Source organism: Tachyglossus aculeatus, chromosome 20 (genome assembly GCF_015852505.1).
Source record: "Tachyglossus aculeatus isolate mTacAcu1 chromosome 20, mTacAcu1.pri, whole genome shotgun sequence".
Taxonomy (NCBI): domain Eukaryota; kingdom Metazoa; phylum Chordata; class Mammalia; order Monotremata; family Tachyglossidae; genus Tachyglossus; species Tachyglossus aculeatus.
In genome coordinates this window covers 24,121,618-24,145,068 of record NC_052085.1, presented here as the reverse complement: position 1 = coordinate 24,145,068, position 23,451 = coordinate 24,121,618, and the positions used below count along the sequence as shown (strand labels likewise).

General features: G+C 39.6%; 1 protein-coding gene across 4 annotated transcripts in view; it reads left to right on the top strand.

Annotated features, from left to right (window-relative positions):
- The window catches only part of CNTN5 (contactin 5), a 665,146-nt gene that overhangs the window by 341,071 nt on the left and 300,624 nt on the right, over positions 1-23,451 (top strand). For 3 of the 4 annotated variants that reach the window (XM_038761846.1, XM_038761845.1, XM_038761847.1), the window contains one exon: positions 19,777-19,848. The exons of the other annotated variant lie outside the window; for it this stretch is intronic. In XM_038761846.1, the coding sequence (XP_038617774.1) occupies positions 19,777-19,848 (72 nt within the window). The remainder of the gene's footprint in view (positions 1-19,776; positions 19,849-23,451) is intronic. 4 annotated transcript variants of the gene reach the window in all.

Here is a 23,451-nt window from a genome sequence, read left to right as displayed (position 1 = left end):
AAGAAGGATCTGAGTTCTAATTCCAGCTCCACCACTTGTCTGCTGTGCTACCTTGGGCAAGTCATTTAATTTTTCTGGGCCTCAGTTACCTCATCTGAAATATGGGGATTCAGACTGTAGCCCCATATGGGACAAGGACAGTACCTTACTACCCCAGTACTTAGTACAGTGCCTGGCCATAGTAAATGCTTAGCAAATGCCATACAAAAAATACAAGATAATCAGGACAGACTTAGTCCCTTGTCCCACATGGAGTTCACAGTCTAATTAAGAGGGAGAACAGTTGTTTAATTTCCATTTTATGTATGAGGAAACTGAGGCTCAGAGGAGTTAAATGACTTGCCCGAGGTCACACACAGAGAAGTGGCAGAGATGGGATTAGAACCCAAGTACCAGGCCTGTCCTCTTTCCACATGGCCATGCTGCTTCTCAGAAAATCCCCCACATACCTGGTCCTGCAAAATGGTACAGTTGTAATCATTACATTTTTAAAAATAACTGTGTAACAGAGTAATTGTGCAACAGAGAAGTAGTATTGCCTAGTAGATAAAGCATGGGCCTGAGTGTCAGGAGGACCTGGATTGTAATCCCGGCTCCGCAACTTGTCTCCTGTGTGACCTTGGGCAAATCACTTTGCTTCTCTGTGCCTCAGTTACCTCATCTATAAAGAGGGGGTAAGAGTGTGAGCCTCATATGGGACAGGGACTGTGTCCAACCTGATTTCCTCGTATGTACCCCAGTGCTTAGTATAGCTCCTGGAACATAAGTGCTTAACAAATAGCCCAATTATTATTTGTATTAGTAGTAATTAACCATTTTCCCATTTATTTTCGAAACTAAGACATTTGTTCCTCTCCTATGGTAAAAGTTTGCTAAGCATAAGGAGAAACTTCACAATAGATTAGACCTGAATTTGAAAATGAATTTTGATCCGTTTGCCAGGCTTAGATTATTTCAGTAAGAAATATGCTTTCTGTGGAAGCTCAACACCAAGATAGGTCTTAAGTTCCTCTACCTTTGGAACTGGTGCTAAAGGACCTGACTTTGTGTGCAAGTGAAGGACCATATTTTTTTTTTTCTAATGTTTCAGGTGCTCTCAGGGCAATGCGGTCAATTAATGGCACTTAGAGAACCCCTGTACTAAGTCCTTGGAAAAATAGTTGTAATAAGACAAACATTCCCTGACCTCAAGCAGTTTCCTGTCTAGTTTTACCCCTATACTGATGTAAAGGGAAGGAGTCATATGTGGGAAGAAGGAAGCTGTCTCCAAGTACAAGGCTAAACTGCTTGGTAGGCTATTATATTGCAGGTGCCAAGGTCTCCTACCTATTAACATTTATCATTCCTATATCCACATGGTTCAATAAGTTCTATTGATTGGTTGTCTAATAATTGCCACTTCCCAGCAGCAGCACCATGCCAACTGCAGCTCCTCTTTGGTGGTCCTGAGGACTGCGGGAAAGACATGGCTCAAACATTCACCCTCTCCCCACCCCACCTCCAGTACTTTGAACTAGGCTCCCTGTTCAGTCACTCAGTGGTATTTATTGAGCACTTATTATGTGCAGAGCACTGTACTAAGCACATTTGAGAGTGCTATCCAACAGAGTAGGCAGACACATTCCCTGCTCATAGAGAGCTTAAAGTCTGAGAGGGAGACAGACATTAATATAAATAAACCATTTGGAACGAATAATTTAAAGATATTATAAATGCTGTGAGGTTGCGGGGGGTGTGGGGAGAGGCATGAATATCAAATGACTAAAGATCATAGATCCAATTGCACAGATGATGCAGGAGGGAGAGAAAGCTAGGAATAGGAACATTTAATATGGGAATTCTACATGACCATGGCAGTAAGAACCAGAAGTAAGAACCACCCGTCTACATGTTTTGTATTGTTGTCTGTTTCCCCCTTCTAGACTGTGAGCCCATTGTTGGGTAGGGACCGACTCTGTATGTTGCCGACTTGTACTTCCCAAGCGCTTAGTACAGTGCTCTGCACACAGTAAGAGCTCAATAAATATGTTTGAATGAATAAAAGTGGTAGCGGCACCTTCCGTACGTTTGGAGTGTGGGAAGGTTGTGACATTTGCACTCAGGAACGGCAGGTTGGAGTGATGTGGAACCTGGAAACTTGATCCTTTGACCCTAATGTGTGTAGTTTTTATTGTCCTTGTTTTCTTAGGTTGTTTTCCCATTTTCATCTTTTCAGTCTGGCCTTTTGGATCTGTTGCCAAACTCACCCTCTCCCCTTTACCCTGAGTCTGTGAGTCCCTGTGGGGTAGGGACCAGGTCTGGATTACCATCCTTGTACCTTTCCCCAGTGCTTAATATGTTGCTTGGCATTCAGCAAGCAACCAACAAATGCTACTGAATAAATGAATGAATGAAACATTAATTCCTGACTTATGAAAAAAGTTTCTGACAATGAATGTTGTAGTAACTTTGACATCTCTCCATGCTCTTGATGTTAGGTGGGAATCTATCATAAAATAATAGCCTGTACAGAGAATCTGAATCCTGGGCAACACAGTGTTTTTGTTTCATTCTTCTCCTTGATCCAATTTTTGTAAACTGGCTGAAAGCAGAGTGAGAAACATAAGTCCTTTGAATTGAAACATATATTGACATCTTTATATGTATGTCAATTTTGCCACTGTTCAAGTTTGATTCTGAAGAGTGCATAACTTTCAAGTTACTTGAGTCATGATAGCTAGGAAAGCACTAAATTCATGCATAAATGAAAGTCAAAATCATCTTTATAGAAAAAAAAAATGGTCTCTCTTTGCAATGCCTCACTGGAGGCCAGAGACAGAAGTGGAAAAGAGTAAAAGATAAGCACCAGAAACAAAAAAAGAGGAATGCAATTAAAATTTATTTTTACTCTCTTTAATGGGCTCCAATTTCAGAAAATGAATGAGCCCGAAAGCTGTATAAAAGAGAAAGCCATTTTTTGCCTGTCTATAAATCCCCGGGCTAGGGAAATGCATACATACTGGCATCCGCTGGGTCCTCATAAATCATCCATGAACAAGGAGAGGGAAAATTCTATTATTATCTTCTCTTGCTATTTTTACATTTTGCATAAGTTGGCTATTTTGGGGATTGCATAGCTCAGAAAAATAGGAAAAACAACACAGTCCTATTACTATCTGTTGTTTTTCTATATTCAACTCATGTCAAGAAAAAGGATTGATGATGCTCTTGGCCAGGAGATTTTTCAAACCATCCAGAGCAGATGGCTGTTTCAACTTTTCCCAAAAGTCTTGTTTGATGGAGATGTTGCACCCTTCCTTGGGACCCAAATCCAGTATTTAATTTCTGTAATGGATTTTCCAAAATAGCCACCCCCACTGTTATACATCTACTATTGCTGCTACTTCTACTATGATAATTTAAGACCATTACCTTCTGGTTGACACTCAGTGACCAGGCAACATCTTCTCCATAAAATGTTTCCATATTCACAGATAATTCTTGTCTCCTATAATCCCTTTTTTTTTTCCTCCTGGCTAAGCCTCCCAAATTATTTTGTTATTCGGAGTCATGGGCAATGTGGTCTTTGGATGTGCGATAGCAAACAGACGCACTTGGTTTAACCTTTTTTCAGAGGACCTGTTTTCTATCCTTTGAATCATTTCAAAGCTCTTCTCTGGAGCTCTTCTGTCCTCCTTATCCTTTTCAATATGTGGTGATTGAAAGCCAAAAGCAGTGACTGCTCGTGGATTATAGAAGATGATTTAAGGTTCATTTAGAAATACAGGTGTCTTATAAGCCGCTCAGTCACAAATCAATCATACCAAAAAACTGAATGAAAAACAATGAATGCAGGCTCTGCGGACAAACATTTGTGTTGGAGGAGTTCGGATTTCTGAAATAAACTATAGAAAAGTAGGTAACTGAAGGCAGATATGGTGACTGGTTCTTCAGAAAATAATAATAAAAAATAAAATTTAGCTTCAAAATGTATCATACAATGGTCAAAATTCTCATCTCATTTAGAAACTGTATATTTTGTGATTATTATTCTGGGAGGGTGAATATAGAGGTCAGAATGTTGGGACGGATTGGATTGGGGTCTATCTTGGGCCATTGTGTCTGGCTATTGCATGTAATATATTTCCCCTGTTCTTTTATTGGGAAAAGCCCAGGAACCTTGGCTTTTGTTCCAAGTGGGAACGTATAGACTAGCAGTCAATAATAGGGTAAATTGCTTTAATTCCTACATTTGAGACAGGACCGTCCCTTAGAAGTTATAAGACTAACAATAAATTATGGGTTATCAGATTTCCATCACAAACTGTGGAAACTCCTGAGGATATTTTAACCAATTATACATCAGAAGGGAAGAGAATAGATGGCCATCATCATTTTGTTTACAACATGACTATTTTATGCCAATCAGAGTGACTAACCCATTCGAGTCCGTCAAGCAAAACTAATGTGATGCATTGGTTGATTAGTGTTTTGGATCAGTGATGTGCAAGGTTATTGTTTTCATTTATTTCATTAATGTCTTTTGGATTTGATTAGGAAAAAAAGAGTGGAGAAGTAGCAAACATCCTTATAAGCAGTTCTAATTTCATTGCTAAAACAATGAATGACCAGTCAGTCTCACCAGGTGGCTAAAGATAATAATATTCTGCTTAAAGCCATTTTAAAAGATCCCCACAATTATCTTCCAACTCATCCAAGAGAGATTTTTTTTCAACCCAGAAAAATAGCCAAGGTTCGGTTACCCTGTGATTTCAAAGAAACAAAATGCTTCTTTGCGATTGAGAGTCAGAGATGAAGCCCCCTAGCCTCTTCCCTGGGTGGGTATCCTAATCTTCTGATAGCAAAGGGTTAAATCTGAGCAGAGCAAAAGTTTGGAGAACAAGTTTAAGTCAGTAGTGCAGTTAATTTGTTTTTGCTGAGTCTATTTCTCAGTATTGATTTTTGATCTGGGCAATACATTGCCAGGAGCTGGAGTTATTTGCAGTTGAAAGCATTTGCTCTGTTTTGTTTAATTCAGTACGCAGCTCCTGTCTATGTACGATTACCATGTAGAAGAGAAAAGGGGATGTCAAAGCTGAAAGATGGCAAAGTGGATTAAAATGTATTCTTCTGCCTTAAGGGGGTTTTGCATGTACCTTCATGTGAACATATAAGAAAATGAGCAACTTATCATTCCCCTTCTGTTCATCATAGCCAAACTAGCCTAATCATTCACACTAAAGTAAGACATACTCGCTGGCTTCCACACTAGAGAAGCTATGTGATTTGTGTCATGTTTCTGCTCTTCTTCATCAGAATAGTAAATGTAAATGTGCACGTGAAGGGTATACTAGATCCCAACAGCAATTCCCACCTCTGTACCAAAAGGTGCCACACTAAATGGGAAAGATGACTACTAAAATGTAGTTTGGTATTGTCATTGTTTCTGAAGAGGAATTACATGTGCCGATCAAATAAGAATCGAAATGAATATTGATTTTTTTTTTTTAGACCATTGAGCAGCCATAACCAAATCCATAGCAGCAAACCTGAAGTTAGCCAGTGGAATGGAGCTCCGTGTAGTGAGATTAATGATTTAGGGGTTTTTTAAAAATAAAAGCATTCCCACTATGGAGTTTTACCTTACATGGAATTAATTGCATATTGTAGATTTACCACTACAGAATCTTCGTAGACTCGGGTAATTTAATTTGACCTAATATCTGAATTTTTAAAATGCAAGAAAACAGTACAAACAAATATTTTATAGCCACCCCTATTGCATCCATCGGCAAAGGGGTTTGGTATCTTTTAGAAGGAGAAGATAGTGGACTTGGAAATGTTTGCTGAGTTTATATTGTGTTGAGAGAAAGAAGAAAAGAGGATTTTATGTGAGCTGCAGACGCAGTTGTCAGTAGTATTTAACCAAAAGTTATCGAAAATGACAGTAGGAGCAAACCATTGGAAATATTTTATTGCATTTTATTTTGCTTTGAAACTATGATTAGGAAAATATTTCCTGGTTTCCTGACTGAATCTTTCTCCCAGAAAACCTGTACAACTTTTTTTTCATTCTTATGGGAGTAGCTGCTAGAACACACACACACACACACACACACAAAATAATGTTTTATATACTTATCTAGGATATATAAACCTATATCCATATATCTAATAATAATAATGACGGTATTTAAGTGCTTACTATGTGCATACCACTGTTCCAAGCGCTGGAGTAGATACCAGGTGATCAAGTTGTCCCACGTGGGGCTCACAGTCTTAATCCCCATTTTACAGATGGGTAACTGAAGCCCAGAAAAGTTAAGTGACTTGCCCAAAGTCACACAGCTGACAAGTGTTGGAGCCGGGATTAGAACCCGTTACCTCTGACTCCCAAGCCCGGGCTCTTTCCACTGAGAACATGCTGCTTCTTTATGAGTTTAAATGTGAATCATAATTTTACTGAAATTCACATTTTGTTTTTTTTTAGAGGTGAAAAGCAGTTTCTTAAACTGAAGTTAGCCTCATGAACAACATTCAAGAGGGCATCAGATAAATGTTTGCACCATTACAAGGGCAAAAAATTAAAATAAAATCCTGTCACAAAATGCAAATCTTTCTCTCATCTGGGTTTAAATACTTGGACTCCCTGCGCCTTATAGTGTAAGTCGCTTGTAGGACAGGGTCTCTGTCTGACCGGATTATCTTAAACATCTACCTCAGCACTTAGTATAATGCATGGCACATAGTAAGACCTTAACAAATGCCACTGTTCAATTGTTAATATTTTAGACTTCCTCTTGAGCTAGAATTTCTTTTAAAAGCAGTTTTCAAAGTATGAGAAGCAGCATTGCCTAGTGGAAAAAGCACTGGCCTGGAAATCAGATTACCTGGTTTCTAGCCCTGACTCTGCCACTTACCTCAAGTGCTTAGTACAGTGCTCTGCACACAGTAAGCGCTCAATAAATACAATTGAATGAATGAATGAATGATCTTGTATAAGATGCTTAACTTTCCTGTGCCTCAATTCCCTCATCTACAGAATGGGGATTCAGTGCCTGTTCTTCCTCATGTGAGCCCCATGTAGGATCTGATTATCTTATAACTACCCCAGCACTTAAAAGGGCACTTGACAAGTACCACAATTAAGAGCCCATTGTTGTGTAGGGACCATCTCTATATATTGCCAACTTGTACTTCCCAAGCACTTAGTACAGTGCTCTGCACACAGCGCTCAATAAATATGATTGAATTAATGAATTTGGGCTATTTATTGAGTGTGCATTTAGTGCCTTGTCCTGTACCAGACACTTAGAAAGTACAGAATAAGGTAGTGACCTTTTCCCTGCCCACGAGGAGCGTACACTCTAATGGAGGAGACAAACGTATAAATGTAGATTTTCAGATATTACCTATTCACATGAGTGCATGTGTGACTGAACAACCCAATGCAAAACCCAGAACCCCAGTAATATTGTGTGCACAAAAAGGCTGCCCTTTTTGTTGAATGTTTATACTGTCTGGCACTGTTTTTGTCTCTTTGTCTACTGCTTCTTATGAAACCCTTAAGGTATATATACCTTTGAGGATGACCTTTGAATATATACATATATATATATATATATATATATATATATATATATATATATATATATATATATATATATTTCCGAATGTCTAGAACTCCATGTGGTTGAATACATTGAATGAGTGATTGCAAAATAAGTCATAATTGTGGTGTTTCTTAAGCACTGTACCAAGTGCTGGATTTGCAATCCAATTTGATCAGACACATACCCTTTCGCTCACTGTCTAAGGGGGAAAGCAAACAGGCATTTAATCCCCATTTTACAGTTGAGGAAACTGAGACACAGAGTCCCAAGCTCACACAGCAGCCAGCTGGAATTACAACTCTCATAGTCCGGCTCCCTAAACTGATAGTTGAGGATTCTGACCCATTTTCTCATATGCTTGGCCCCTCTATTTAGCTTAAGTTAAATTTCTGGCATTCATTGAAAATCCAGAGAGGCCAATTTGCCGTCTGGATTTTGAGTCACTTAATAAAACTTTTATATGTTTAATATGTATTACACTTCCTCAGCCTGTAAATCAGTTAACATTTATATAGAATAAAGGAATTACCATACTTTCAAAGGTATGAATGTATATCTGAAAGACAGTAGCCCAGAAAACAAAATACTACAGTCATAATCGACCAATGTGAAGTTTTATGTCAGAGTAACAGTGTGTTCAAAGTCCCTCCCTGCCAAATGCAAATCAACCTGTCACCAATCTTTATCTCTTTGGTAACTTCTTGCAGTTGACATGGATGATATATGAATTGTACATACAACCGCAAATGTGTATTTTGAGCCTTTGAGTTAATTACATAAGCTCGTGGGAAAGAACCCAATTTTAATTAGATGCATGCAACAGCCAAGTTGGACTTTGAATTTTTTTTAATTTAAATTTAATTTGAATATTAATTTAATCCAAGTTACTAGATAAGATATAATAAACAAGACATAAAAAGTATTGCAGAAAAGAAAATCATTTACATAATTGTTACTATGCTGCTACTGAACCTCTTATTAAAACTATATTAGTTAAACTAGTTAATGAACTAACTAAACTAGTTAAACTAATATCTCTGTCAAATAAGAGGTCTGTACTCTGGACTTCATTACTGCATGGTCTGCTGATAAATGTTATTAATTCTAATTCTGCTTGTTTGTGTTCACCCCAGCGCTTAGTTCATTCATTCAATCGTAGTTATTGCATGCTTACTGTGTGCAGAGAACCGTACTAAGCGCTTGGAAAGTACAAATCGGCAACATATAGCGATGGTCCTGGCACACAGTAATCACTTAACGAATACCTTAATTATTACTTTTTAGGTTTCCATTTACTTTATAATATGCCATTTGACTATTCTAAACTTTGCAAGAATTTAGTACAGTTCACTGACCAAGTGGCTTAGTAAATGCTACTGCTACTACTGCTGTTGCTACTACTGCTGCTAGTGCTACTACCAGCAATAATGGTATTTGTAAAGTGCTTATTATGTGCCAAGAACTGTTCTAAGCACTGGGGTAGATACAAAGTAATCAGATTGTCCCCTGTGGGGCTCACAGTCTTAATCCCCATTTTACAGATGAGGTCACTGAGGCACAGAGAAGTTGTGACTTACCCTAAGTCACACAGCTGATAAGTGGCAGAGCCGGGATTAGAACCCTTGACCTCTTAGTCCCGTGCCCAGGCTCTTTCCACTAAGCCACTACTAAATAATGATAGCATTTATTACTATCTACTTTACTATTTACTATTTACTATTTGCTATTACTATGTACTATTTACTATTACTACTACTACTATTACTACTACCACCACTACTACTTCCACTCCAGGGTACTTTGGCGTGGGAAGAAAAGGTCTGTAGTTCCCTTCCACATCTTTATAGCCTCTCCGAACAACTCAATCTCAAGAAACATTAATCAGTGAACAACCCATTCAAGCGCATTTTGGGGGGCCCCTACTTATTTAATTTCAAGTTTGATTGAAAGTCTTAAATTACATTTGACTTTAAACAAAAAAATCAAAAAGGAACACCTGAATTGTTGCAGGGCACTTGACAAGATGCACGGTTATGCTGTCAACGGTGACACAATGTAATGAATAGTTACACAAATGAAACATCTGTCCGATCACTAACTGACTACATCTGTTCTATCACTTAGTGTATGGAACCAGGGAATGTGAAATTAAAAGGAGATGTTAAATGAGCCTACTAGATGTATGAGTTTTGAAGGGTGACAAGATGTATAGAATCTTTTCTAATGTCTTTAAAATGAATGTTTCAATTAAACGTGGTTCTGTTTCACAGTTCATCTCTCAAAATGAATCCATTTGAGGCAAATGTTGTGATATCATTTGTTATTCATTCATTCAATCATATTTATTGAGCGCTTACTGTGTGCAGAGCACTGTACTAAGCTCTTGGGAAGTACAAGTTGGCAACATACAGAGACGGTCCCTACCCAACAGCGGGCTCACAGTCTAGAAGGGGGAGACAGACAACAAAACAAAATATATTTGTTATCTACTAGACCGTGAGCCCATTGTAGGGTAGGGACCATCTCTATATGTTGCCAACTTTTACTTCCTAAGAGCTTAGTACGGTGCTCTGCACACAGTAAGTGCTCAATAAATATGATTGAATGAGTGAATGAATCAACAGCTAAAGATTGTTAAGGGTGATGAGTCAAATTCCGATCAAGTGGAACTACCTCAACTTAGGTCATTTTGATAGATAAAGAGAAATTGATTGTCTTTGCTAGATATTTAAATCATAGATCAATTATTCGTCCTTACTGGCTTGCATTAGGAAATGTAGCTTGTGTTCTGCAAAGCAGCAATTGCACAATTCAAGTTTTAATAATGATGGTATTAGTTAAGTGCTTACTATGTGCCAGGCACTGTATTAAGCACTGGGGTGGATACAAGCAAATCAAGTTGGACACACAGTCTCTGTCCCATGAGGGGCTTACAGTCTCAATCCCCATTTTGCAGATAAGATTACTGAGGTACAGTGAAGTGATTTGCCTAAGGTCACGCAGCAGACAAGTGACAGAGCTGGAATTCGAACCTATGACTTTCTGACTCCCAGACTTGTGCTCTATCCACTATGCCATCCTGCTTCTCTATTGTATCCAGTGAGTGTCTTCCTTTTTTTTTTTGATAGCATTTACTAAGCACTACTATGTGCAAAGCATTGTTCTAAGTGCCGGGGAGGTTAACAAGGTGATCAGGTTGTCCCACAGGGGGCTCACAGTCTTCATCTCCATTTTACAGATGAGGGAACTTAGGCCCAGAGAAGTGAAGTGACTTGCCGAAAGCCACACAGCTGCTAAGTGGTGGGGCTGGAATTTGAACCCATGACCTCTGACTCCAAAGCCTGGGCTCTTTCCACTAAGCCACGCTGCTTCTTGCTTGGTGAGGTTTAGTGTTCAAGGGTGGTAAGAGATCAAAGCACAAACGTAAACCATCCAAATTCTTCAGTTTCTAGACAACTATTTTGGAGATTGCCAACGTGGGGAGCTATAGGTACCTAGAGCCCAAAATAACCAATTTTACTGTAAAGCAAAGATGCTTAGGGAATCCAGGTACAGAGGGAAAGCCAAGTCATTCATGGATTGTCCACTGACCACACTACAAAGCCCCTCACCAACCTCTGCATGCATGGCTGACCCACAGCCCTTCCTCCTATGGAGCTTCCCAAAAAGTCCTACCTCCCTCTTCTCCATCGCCATCCCCTGCTTGGAAGATCGGGTGATTTAGTAATTTAAACTATGAAGAAAATCAATCAGGAGCATCTATTCATCACTCATTTATCAGATCATCTTGAAGGATTTCCTCTGATTAATGAATAGTAGCGCAAAATATGCCAGTCTGTTGTGGAACCCTTGATTCTTGTGGCAGTCAATCTCCCATATAACTTATGTGCCCTGAAAAGAAGAAAACAATACTACTTTTTTTTAAGCAAGTTTCCTAAATGATTTTTATAGTCATTATTTCATGTAAAAAGGAAAACCTCTGACAAGCTTTAAAGCCTCTGTAAGTTAGTTGCATTAGTTTTTCAAGATGAGACAACCCTGCTGGGATTCCCGAAGGATAAACTTACTACACTCTCATTAAATTTCATTAGACAGGATTAGGGTGTCACACTATGTTTAAATGGGCAGTTGAAGACATTTGTAATGGAAAACACCATGGATAGTACCTCGACACTGAGCAACACCTTTTAATGTGAAACAGTGGAGAAAGAATGAATGAAACTGTGAATTTATGAAAAGCGATATTTGAAAATTTATCTCCCTCTTCTGGTGCTCATTTTTAAAAGAAAAAGGATCCAAAGAACTAGTGGTGACCTGTTTTCCATGGATTGTTATTGTGTTTTATTTCTCTTTCTTGTCCTTACCACAGTTCTTTGGAAAGCGCTTCCTAGGTTCTGGTCATTATAAGTGTTCAAGATATATCTCTGACCAGACACAGTGAAGTAACTTGAATTGCTGAGCAAGCTAAAGTAAGGATACTTAAGAAAGTTTCCCCAAGGTCTTCTTGATTGTTTCTGAATTATAAATTCATACCTAATTGTAAATGTGTTGAAGGTCCCATTGGTTTGGAAGAATCATAATGATCTAAGAAGTAGAGCCATGGTTTCATGATGAATTATGCATTTTGCGCTACGACGTGTTAATCAGGTGAAATCCTTCAAGACGATCCATTAAATGAGTGGTTTCTGTCAGCACCTAGTTGATTGTCTTCACAGTTTTAATGATGAAGACGCCCAATCTTGTGACCAGAGGTGGCCCTGGGGAAGAGGGAGGCGGGATTTTTCCATGACATAGAATGGTCTCTCCTGCAGTGAATTGAAGATGTGATGGGTGGAGAAAGGTAAAGCGAGGAAGACAATTTAAGAATACTTCAATTTTACCCTCCCAATTTCAATTATCTAGTAGTTAATTAAAAGGAATCCACCCTCTTTTAGATTATGTCTTCCGTGTCTCTCCCAAGTCCCCTCATGCAGTTTCTTCCACCAGGTACATGAATGTGGATTTGCAGCCGGGGGGAGAGAGTTTCTGGTGCGCAGTTTCCTCCACGAAGAACATGTGTGGACTGTGGAACAGGCAACAGACTTGTTTGGGCAAACACCTTTCTAGTCAGTCAATCTCATTTCCTGAGTGCTTCCTGTGTGCAGAGCACTGTACTAAGCGCTTGAGAGAGGGTAAAATAATAATAAACAGGCCCTTTCCCTGCCCACGATAAGCTTACAGTCCTTTTCTCCGGGACTCTTCTTCCACAACTAAACCCTGCAATCAGGAGCAGGGGACAGAGGCCACCCACACCCTTCTTCTGGAGCTGACCAACTAGTAGACTTAATTACTGTCTGATTAGCTGGTTAGCTCTGATTAGCTCTGTTGCTAGATTAAAAACTGAGCTCTGGAGTATAATAATAATAATAATAATAATAATAATAATAATGGCATTTATTAAGCGCTTACTATGTGCAAAGCACTGTTATAAGGCTGGGGAGGTTACAAGGTGATCTGGTTGTCCCACAGGGGGCTCACAGTCTTAATCCCCATTTTACAGACGAGGTAACTGAGGCCCAGAGAAGTGAAGTGACTTGCCCAAGGTCACAGAGCTGACAATTGGCGGAGCCGGGATTTGAACCCATGACCTCTGACTCCAAAGCCCGTGCTCTTTCCACTGAGCCCCACTGCTTCTGGTTCTTTAGGAGAATGTTCTTTAGGCATTCTTGCTCCAGGATCCTATCTTAAAATTTTAAGTCTGACATTTTCCAGTGTTCAGAATATTATGGGAAGAAACGGCTCTGGATATATTTGTACTCCAGTTACAGTGATGATATTGTTCACCAGTTTGGAATGGCCCTTTCTCTTCTAATAAGAACTTTGGTATTTGTCAAGATCACTGTGGGCCAACTAATAGTAATAATAATAATGATGGTATTTATTAAACACTTACCATGTGCCAGACAGTGGCATTAAATTGATTATTATTATTATTATTATTAATTATTATTATTATTAATGACATTTATTAAGCACTTACTATGTGCAGAGCACTGTTCTAAGCGCAGGGGTAGTTATAAGGTGATGATCAGGTTGTCCCATGGGGGGCTCACAGTCTTCATCCCCATTTTACAGATGAGGTAACTGAGGCACAGAGAAGTTAAGTAACTTACCCAAAGTCACTTTGGTAGATTTGGTAGAACATAGATATATCGGACACAGTCCCCATCCCACATAGGTCTCACAAACTAAGCAGGAGGGAGAACAGGTTTTAAATCCCCATGTTTTAGATGAGGCAGTTTAGGCACAGAGAAGTGAATTGATTTGCCCAAGATCACACAGCAGGCAAATAGCAAGGGCAGGATTAGAAACCAAGTCTTCTGACTTCCACTGGATGGTGCTCCTTCTTCTAGTTTTTATTTCTGCTTTGGGATCTATCCATGTACCTTCAGCCCATCATTGAAATCCCCTGGCCAAGCAATTTGTACACATATTTGCAATCTCGGTTTTGCTAGTTTTCTTGAATCAAAAAAGATGCCAGCATGAAATTTCTGTTCAGAGGTGTTTAGTAATCAGGATTATTATGGTTTTATACCTTTTCTTTCCAGGAGGCAATAAACTGGTGTTTAGCATTTGATTTATTATGGTGCCTGTTTGTGTTTGAAGCAGGACTTTTACATCAGGTTTATGTATTTTAGCAATATCAGAGCTTGAGGAGTTGAAGCCGTTGCTTGGTAGGATTTAAATGTGCTATTCTAATTGTAGTTTCAGGTACTTAAAGCCGGTATGATGAAGGTTGTGCATGCTGCTATGATTCAGATGATAGCAATTGAAAGAGCTGACGAGACAATTGTGTTGTTTTTAAATGTTTCACTAGTACATACTTGTACAATAGCTAACCTCTTTCGACCTTCTTATGTTGCCAACTTGTACTTCCCAAGCGCTTACTACAGTGCTCTGTGCACAGTAAGCGCTCAGTAAATACGATTGAATGAATGAATGAACCTGTGCCCAAAACTTGGAACTGAAACACTGGACAACAGGCCGGAGTTAGGTCCTGAGATCTCAGACTGTCAATACTGATCAACCACTCCGTAGAACCTCATCTCTCGTAATAGAGCCAAAGCTCAGAAGTTTCCCTTTCACTGCATGGGTGGAAATTGAGAAACAGCATGTTCTGCACACAGCAGAAGCACTCGATAAATACGAGTGAATGAATTGGATGAATAATGGCTAGAACACAGGCCTCGGAGTCAGAAGGACATAGTTCTAATCCAGGCTCCACCACTCATCTGATGTGTGACCCTGGCTAAGTCACTTAACTTCTGCCTCAGTTTCCTCATCTGCAAATTGGGGATGAAGGCTGGGACTTCATCCATAGACCTCGTTCCACATGGAACAGGCATGAGGTCCAACCTCAGTAGCTTGCATCTACACCATTGCTTAGAACAGTGCCTGACTCATAGTAAGTGCTTATCAAATACCATTAAAAAAGAAAGTATGCAGAAAGAGGGGTGGGGGCCCAAAGAAGTCACCTTTGCCCCATCATTATGTTGTGGCATGAACCAAATGAACCAAGTGGCTGTCAGAGCTACAGAGGTTGTGGTAGAGCTAAGATTCCAATAATAACCAGGTTTAGAAAGTGATATATCAAACAATCAATGAATCAGTCATTTTTATTGAGTGCTTACTGTGAGCAAAGCACTGTACTAAACGATTGGAAATGTACAATACTATAAAGTTGGTAGTAGCAATCCCTACTCCCAAGGAGCTTCAAGTCTACAGGAACATCCAATTCCCATCTTGAAGTTGGAAGCCCCAGCTTGCCATTTCTCAAAGGCATAAGACTAGCCTGGATCAACCTGAACGCTCTTGGAGTCAGGTCAAAATTTAGTCTGGTCCAATCAATCAATCAATCAATCAGTCATATTTATTGAGCGCTTACTGTGAGCAGAGCACTGTACTAAGCACTTGGGAAGTACAAGTGGGCAACATATAGAGACAGTCCCTACCCAACAGTGGGCTCACAGTCTAAAAGGGGGACCCTCTTTTGAGAAGAGGAGGAAGAGGAGGGCGAGGAGAAGGAGAAAGAGGAGGAGGAGGAAGAAGAAATAGTAGAGGAGGAGGAGGAAGAGATGGCAGGGGACAGATGGAAGAGGAAGATTCAGTAGTAGTAGATATAAACAACTCTCCAGTTCATGTCTCCAGGCTGTCAGACTGTGGAGCTTCATGAGCCATTGAGAGGTCCATGAGGTGAGAGGATCTGAGTTGCTTGGCCTGAACTAGGAGTAAGTAGCAACAGAGGGGGTCTGGCTTGTTGTCCCCATGATGCTCAAGGAACCTAAGTCCTCCGGGCCTCCGTTTGTTCATTACCTCAGCTTGGATTTCCAGACACGTAACTTAGGACCCAAGAGACCGGGACTGCCACTCTAGCGGTGAACTGGCCCCAGCAATTAGAACTCTCCCAAGTGCTTAATACAGTGTTCTGCACACAATAGGCGCTCAATAAATGCAGTCAAATGAATGAATTAGTGAATGGGAGGTTTGTGGGCAGAAAAGTCTTGGATACCCTCACCACTACCTAAAGTCCACACAAAAATCCATAGACTGCTAGAAAACAGATAAACGTGCAGGAACACATAGGCACACAGGCATTGGGACAGGGAAAATAATCGTTAGCGCTACCCATAGTCCTGGGCTGGAAACACACATAGGAGAACTTACACACATAAGAATACCCACAAAAGTCCAGAGACACACATACCCATAGTTGGAGAGGCTGTGATTTGAGAGAGATTGACATTTAGCTCACTGATTTCCAGGTATGTTACGGCATAGGAAAACAATATCCTTGCCCTAAAGAAACATGTTGTTATTTGAGCCGTGGAATTTACCACTTGCTCGGTCATTCAACTAGGTTGACAGAATGTCTTTTTGAAGAATTTTGAAACCCACATCTAGTCCTAAGCTGTTTGCAAAATCTATTCATGGTCAGTGGTTCTCATCAGATTGAACTTTAAGCAAATATAGTTTCTTGAACACAGCATGTGTCAGATGTTTTGAAATGGATCTAATTTGGGTGGATTTATAAATGAATCCAGCCATTCTAGCTTACTCTTGAGGTTCACTACCTATCTTTTCTTCTCTCTCAGTTTATTCCAAAATACAGAATTCACTGCTGGGGGTATTGAGAGCCAATTTTCCTGGTGTGCATCTATCATCTTTGTGCAGGATATATGAAATTTTGACAGCTATTTCCTGGAAATTGCAGATACTTAATTGTATTTACTGAACACTTCCTGTATGCAGAGCACTGTCCTAAGCATTTGGGAGAGTATAACGTAGTGGGTAGACACGTTCCCTGCCTACAATGAGTCTACAGTCTAGGGAAAGAGTCATTGAAACCTACATCCTCAGAAATTGAGTTGGGGTGTGTGTGTGTGTGTATGTGTGTATGTTCCAATTAGAAGCAATATGAAGTATTTGGACTTTCCTTAAGAAAAGCACCTTGGTCACAAACTGCCCTCTATCAAGCAGAGAAGCAGCATGGCTCAGTGGAAAGAGCATGGGCTTGGGAGTCAGTCAGAGGTCATGGGTTCAAATCCTGGCTCTGAAAAATTTTCAGCTGTGGGCCCATGGGCAACTCACTTAACTTCTCTGTGCTTCAGGTACCTCATCTTTAAAATGGGGATTAAGACTGAGCTCCCCACGTGGGACAACCTAATCACCTTGTATCCTCCCCAGCACTTAGAGCAGTGCTTTGCACATAGTAAGCACTTAACAAATGCCATTATTATTATTACTATTATCATTATCATTATTATCAGAGTACCTGAAATTAGTGAGTTTTCAAATTAACTCTAATCCTAACAAAACTAAATTCTATAATGTTTTCAAATATCAAAATAATTTTCTGGGTTTTAAAATTAGTATCAGACTTGTATTCTTCCTGAATTCCTCAGTTATTTCAACTTCAGATGGTTGATTTGAGATATCGGTTCATAAATTATTTTACCTCATCCAAACTCCCTAATAAGCACCATCTTTGATTGTGTGTGTATGTACATGCACACACATATAAATCCTGCTTCTTAATTCAGTGAATCACTGTAAATGGCATCCTTCAGGTATCATAAAGATGAAACTGCTTTTGAGACATTAGCTTATTCAGAGTCATGACAGCGAGAGGCAGTTTATATTACACTTGGGTCTGAGAAGAAATGGAGGCCCCATGATTCAAGAGTAAATTCCAACGGTGAAACAGTGATGCCCTTAGCCAATGGACCATGCTGTTTCTCGTTTTTTAACTCTAAATTTCACTTGCCACCTTGCAATACGCTTTTTAAGGTTGAAACTTGTCTCCAGTGCAATCTTGTAGGCTGACTTTTAAGGTGTCACATGGTGGCATTTGCTATTGGTTAGCGCATATGTAGCTTGTGGTTCCTAGGTTCTCCATTTCTTTGTGTTACCTGTGGATTATTTTTCTTGTATTTTAAACATTTCTATTTAAATTTCTCTTTAAAGCCCTTCACTCCTCCAGTTCTCTTTTCTGTGCCTGTAGTGCTACTTTTCCAATGTACCTAAGGAAGAATAGATTGTTTCTGCCAAACAAATAAGCATTGAAAGAAACTATGGCCATTCGTTGAATCATCCCACAAAAGGGATGAAAGTGACCTTGAGGTTATTTAGTCCAAGCCCATGCTAAATAATAATACTTCAGAATTCTGTGTGGTTTTCTTTCAAATTCCCAAAAGTGTGGTGGCTTAGGCAATATGTAGTAAGAGATTTAACTATACTTAAAGGCCTATTTGTAAAACACGTGGAAGTAGTCTTAGGCTTTGAATGGCAGTTCAGGGAAGGTGAAGGGCCACGAGTCAGTGGAGCCCCAAAAGGCCCAGAGGTGTGGATGCTGAGACTCACAATGTGGAAAAAAGTTGGCCCACAATTGATGAAAATGTAAAAATCTGCCTCAAATAGCCTATGCAATCGATAACTATACTTGGGTTAACCCAGGTAGCCCATTCTGTATTGAGAACTCAAAGTGAATTCTCACATATTGCCTCACTGGCCCTCACGAAGTTCCTGAAAGGAAGGGGGAGACTGGAATTTCCTTTAAAGTTTTGCACAGAGAAGTTAAATGGCTTGTCTAAGGTCCCAGAGCAAATCGAGATCTGAGCTGGTACTAGAACTCAGATTGCCTTTTTGCAGTATTGTTTCCACCCTCTAGAGTGAGTGCAGAACAATTCAAACTGCTCAACAAGACATTTGTCTAAAAACCTACGGCTTGGGAAATGCCACATCCTCCCATGGCTCCTTTTAGTAGTGTTTAATGAATCCACTGGAAGCAGGGAAGAAATATTTAGTTACTTAGCTCCAATGAGAGACTTGGGACTTTCAGTTAAAATCCACTTCAAAATGGAGACAAGTCATTATTTTCTAGCCAGCATCATGCATATTGTCTCCAAAGCCAGGTTTGGGTGTCTTCATCACTCATTTTTGTTATAAAAAGGGAAAAGAATCTCAAAGGATGAATTCTTTGACAAATCTTTCATGTTTTCGTTAGCAGGGCTTTTAGTTCTGTCAGGATTAATTATTCATCCATTTGTGGGGGCACAAGTGCTAATCGGAACTTGAGGCAAGATTCAGAGCTTTTAGTTCATTGGAAAAGTTAAGGATGGTGGAATATAATCTATAATCTATCAGACGGATGTAGGGAGGGCAAGGATTATTCTGTTGCCTCAGGATCCTCCAGTTTCATGCCAGAAATAGTATGATGGACTTAGTGAACCACTGGTCTGACCTAGTAATGGCAATGTTTGTGTTTTTGCCCTAATATAGTGGAGGCAGAGGCAGTCGAGAGACAATAAATGTAGATTAGAGGATTTGGTGGTTTTATTCAAAATTCATTCATTCATTCAATCATATTTGAGTGCTTACTATGTGCAGAGCAAAAATGAAAGGTTGTCAAAGGGAAAGTAAAATAGGCATCTCATTACTCCATGGTCATGAAAGAGCTGGGTTTCTAAGTGTTCAGTACAGTGCAAGGGCTTAGAAGGCCTGCACACAGTAAGCGTTTAGATATCACTGATTGCTTGATCTCTGGTTAGATGAATAAATGAGGGCATGAGGGTAAAGAAATCATGATTTGAGAGGAATCTGAAAGAAAATGCACATAGGTTGTCATTTTTTTTTCTTCAAACTTCAGATGGCAGTTTTCTAGATTCATGGTATCTGCTTCCAGAATCACAGATTTCTAAACCAGCAAGACTCCCTTTTGGTAAGAAAGTCACATTTATTTTTCTGTCTATATCCTACACTTATTCTGCTTAATTTTCTCAGCCTCTGAAAATCAAACATGCATTGTTTATAACCCACATATAGGGGTCAGATGTAGTTACCAAAGAAGTGGGAAGAAAAATCACTAATGCAACTAGCATACCTAGAAATGTGATTTGTTAGCACTCTCCCAAACTCTTAGTATAGTGCTCTGCACAAAGTAAGCACTCAATAAATACCATTGATTGATTTCAATGCACCAGGAGTCGTCATTATCAACTAGCACTGGGTGTCTATTAGCAACCCTCTCATTAACGCTTCATTTTCTTTCTTTGTCAGTTTTATTCATATCACTAGCATTCTGAAACCCTCACAGGAAAAAAAAAGCATTTAGAGCTATATTGGGTAAAAAGGGTCATTTTTGCTTCTGTTGATCATTGGCTCTACTGAAAACTCAGAGATGCATTAAGTCTGCAGGCAGTTTTAGGAAGGTTACATCAAGTGACTTGGTAATAATCTTATATAGCATACAAAAGACCTGTGTTAAGCCTTGCCAAAATGGATTTCCATGAATGCAATAACACTAGTTCCAAATTGAACCTGTCTGCCTGGGACAAGCAGAATTTTTGAAATGCGTTTCACAGCAGAAAATTCTCCTTTTCCTGAACCTACTCAAGGTACCTAATGGAAGGAGGAGCAGCATCGCCTAGTTGAACATGGGTCTGGGAGTCAAAAGACCTGGGTTCTAATCTGCGTTCTGCCAGTGGCCTACTGTGTGACCTTGGACAAATCACTTTACTTCTCTGTGCACCAGTTTTCTCATTTATAAAATAGGGATTCCATGTCTGTTCCACTGTGAGCCCTATGTGGACAGGGACTCTATCCAACCTGATTAACTTGGATGTACTCCAGTATTTAGAACAGTCCTTGACAAACAGCACTTAACAAATACCATAATACTAATATAATAATAATAATGATGATGATGGCATTTATTAAGCACTTACTATGTGCAAAGCACTGTTCTAAGCACTAGGGAGGATACAAGGTGATCAGGTTGTCCCACTGGGGGCTCACAGTCTTAATCCATATTTTACAGACGAGGTAACTGAGGCCCAGAGAAGTTAAGTGACTTGCCCAAAGTCACACAGTTGACAAATGGTGGAGCCGGGATTTGAACCCATGACCTCTGACTCCAAGCCCAGGCTCTTTCCATTGAGCCATGCTGCTTCTCTGCAGCGTGCAGATATAGATACAGATATTAGATAATATCTGTATCTATATGGATATTAGTGGAAAAGATTAATAATTGTGGTGTTGGTTACATGCTTAATATGTCGAAACACATAGTATAAGGACCTGGGTTCTAATCCTGGTTCCACCAATTGCTTTGTAAACTTGGGCAAGGAAACATATCCAGCCTCAGCTACCTCATCTCGAAAATGAGGATTTAGAATATGAGTCCTAGGTGTACATTATAAGGATCTTGTATCTACTGCTGGGCTTGGTGAAGTGTCTGGCAAAGAGTAACTGCTTGACAAATACAATTAAAAAAAGCACTGTGCTAAGGGCTAGGGTCGTGGACTAATGGGTAGAGCATGGGCCCAGGAGTCAGAGAACCTGGGTTCTGATCCTGACTCTGCCACTTGTCTGCTCTGTGATCTTGGACAAGTCACTTCACTTCTCTGTGCCTCAGTTACCTCATCTGTAAAATGGGGTTGGCGACGGTGAACCCCCTGTGGGACGGGGCTATGTCCAACCTGATTATCTTGTATCTACACCAGCACTTAGTAGAATATCTGGCACAGGATAAGCACTTAACAAATGCCATTTTTAAAAAATACAATTAGATCAGACACAACCCCTACTGCATAGGGTGCCATGCAGAAAGGATTAGCATTTTTGAAGGTATGTAGCTCTCTAGTGTCATCCCCCAGCCTACATGCCTCCCCATTCTCCAGAGGAATTGAGAGAGATTTGGGGTTTTCAGAGCCTTGATCCTGCTGCCATATCAGTAGGCATCAAGGCAGCGAAGAGCAGGAAGTCTCGGAGTAAGTTAGAGAGCAAGATCACAGAAGAACTAGCCCTCTAGGGCTGCAGTGTTAACTGGGTGAACTCCGAGAACAGTGCCTGGCACATAGTAAGTGCTTAACAAATACCACAATTATTATTATCATTAATAATATTACATCTAATACTAGGAAGAGGAATGATCCAATCCTTGTTGTATTCCGCTGCTTTTGTGAAACTAATGGATTTGGGCAAGGAGTGTTACTTAGACTGAGTGCCCTCAAGCCTCTGCCATCAGTACATGCTGCTAGCAACTATGCTGGAATCTTGCAGCTGTCAAAGAACGAGGGCATCTGCCTATAACATTTTATAGACTTCAGGCTTCAAATATTCATGACTTCATACCAACGAAAAAAACACATATTTTTTGCACCCACCCCCCAATAATTTGGTGTTTATTCGTATGTGTGGGGAAAAGCTTACACGGAGAATTTTTTTTATAGTGAATTCTTGACCTTGATGCTCTGAAAAATGACTCCACAGACTAAAATCTTAAACACAAATTATGCATTGCTTGCGTAAAAGAGCTGCAAGTTAAAGAAACCTGTCTATATAAAATCTTATGGCCATGGGATCTAGTTGAATGCTAATCATATTGCTTTAAGCTCTATCCTAATATGCAAGCACAGTACTAGGTCTTTTAAAATATGTATATGCCTTGTTTGGCTATGGCTTTGGAAGCTTAAACTTCTTTTTGAGCTGAACATTTGCTTAAAGTTATTTCTCAATGTCACTGTTTCTCAAGTTCCTTTTTGCATAAAACATTTAAAAAGAGCTGCAGCAGAACCCGATTGGGATGGAAAAGTGCTGTTACATATTATTTGATAATATGGGAATTCGCAACCACGTGACACATTCTGCCGAAGACATGCCAGTGATTACTTAATCACATGATTTATTGACCTCTGTTTTGAGAAAAAGTGTTGGTATTTATTTAAAGATACTCTGTCTTTTGCGTTTGACTCAGAGTTGGAAACGTAGGTCTCAGTGCCAACTGAGGTGCTCTTTCATTATGCAAGTGCTTCTGGCAAGCTAGGAAGAAAAAGTTCTTGCATATTGATGTGAGTCTTTAGTAAAGCATGCATCTAAAAATCACATTCACTGCAGCTGGCAGCAACCAGATGATCTTCCTTCTGATTTAAAAGAGCAGCAAAATGACAAACCTTGAACAATCTCAAAAATGGGAATGTTAAGTTTGGAAGCATCTCTGAAAATGTATCATGTTTTGCTTAATTTAGTGCAGGCTGCAAATTTTGGTCACTTGTCAATATGAAGTGGCATGTTTTCCCTAAGCTGACATAGTTATTCCATGTTTCTGAGTGCTTTAATTGTAATTTTCATGAACCGCATTCATTATGCATATAATCTAATATGAAGCAAAACCAGAAAAGGTCAAGAAGACACTTGAATGAATATATATGTTGTGCTTTCAGTGCTAAGTTTCTCATCCTTAAGTGATTTCACTAAGTAGTTTTGACTTTATACAGTACATATGTCTGAGAGAGACAGTTTGTGTTTGGAAGTTATTGTGTGC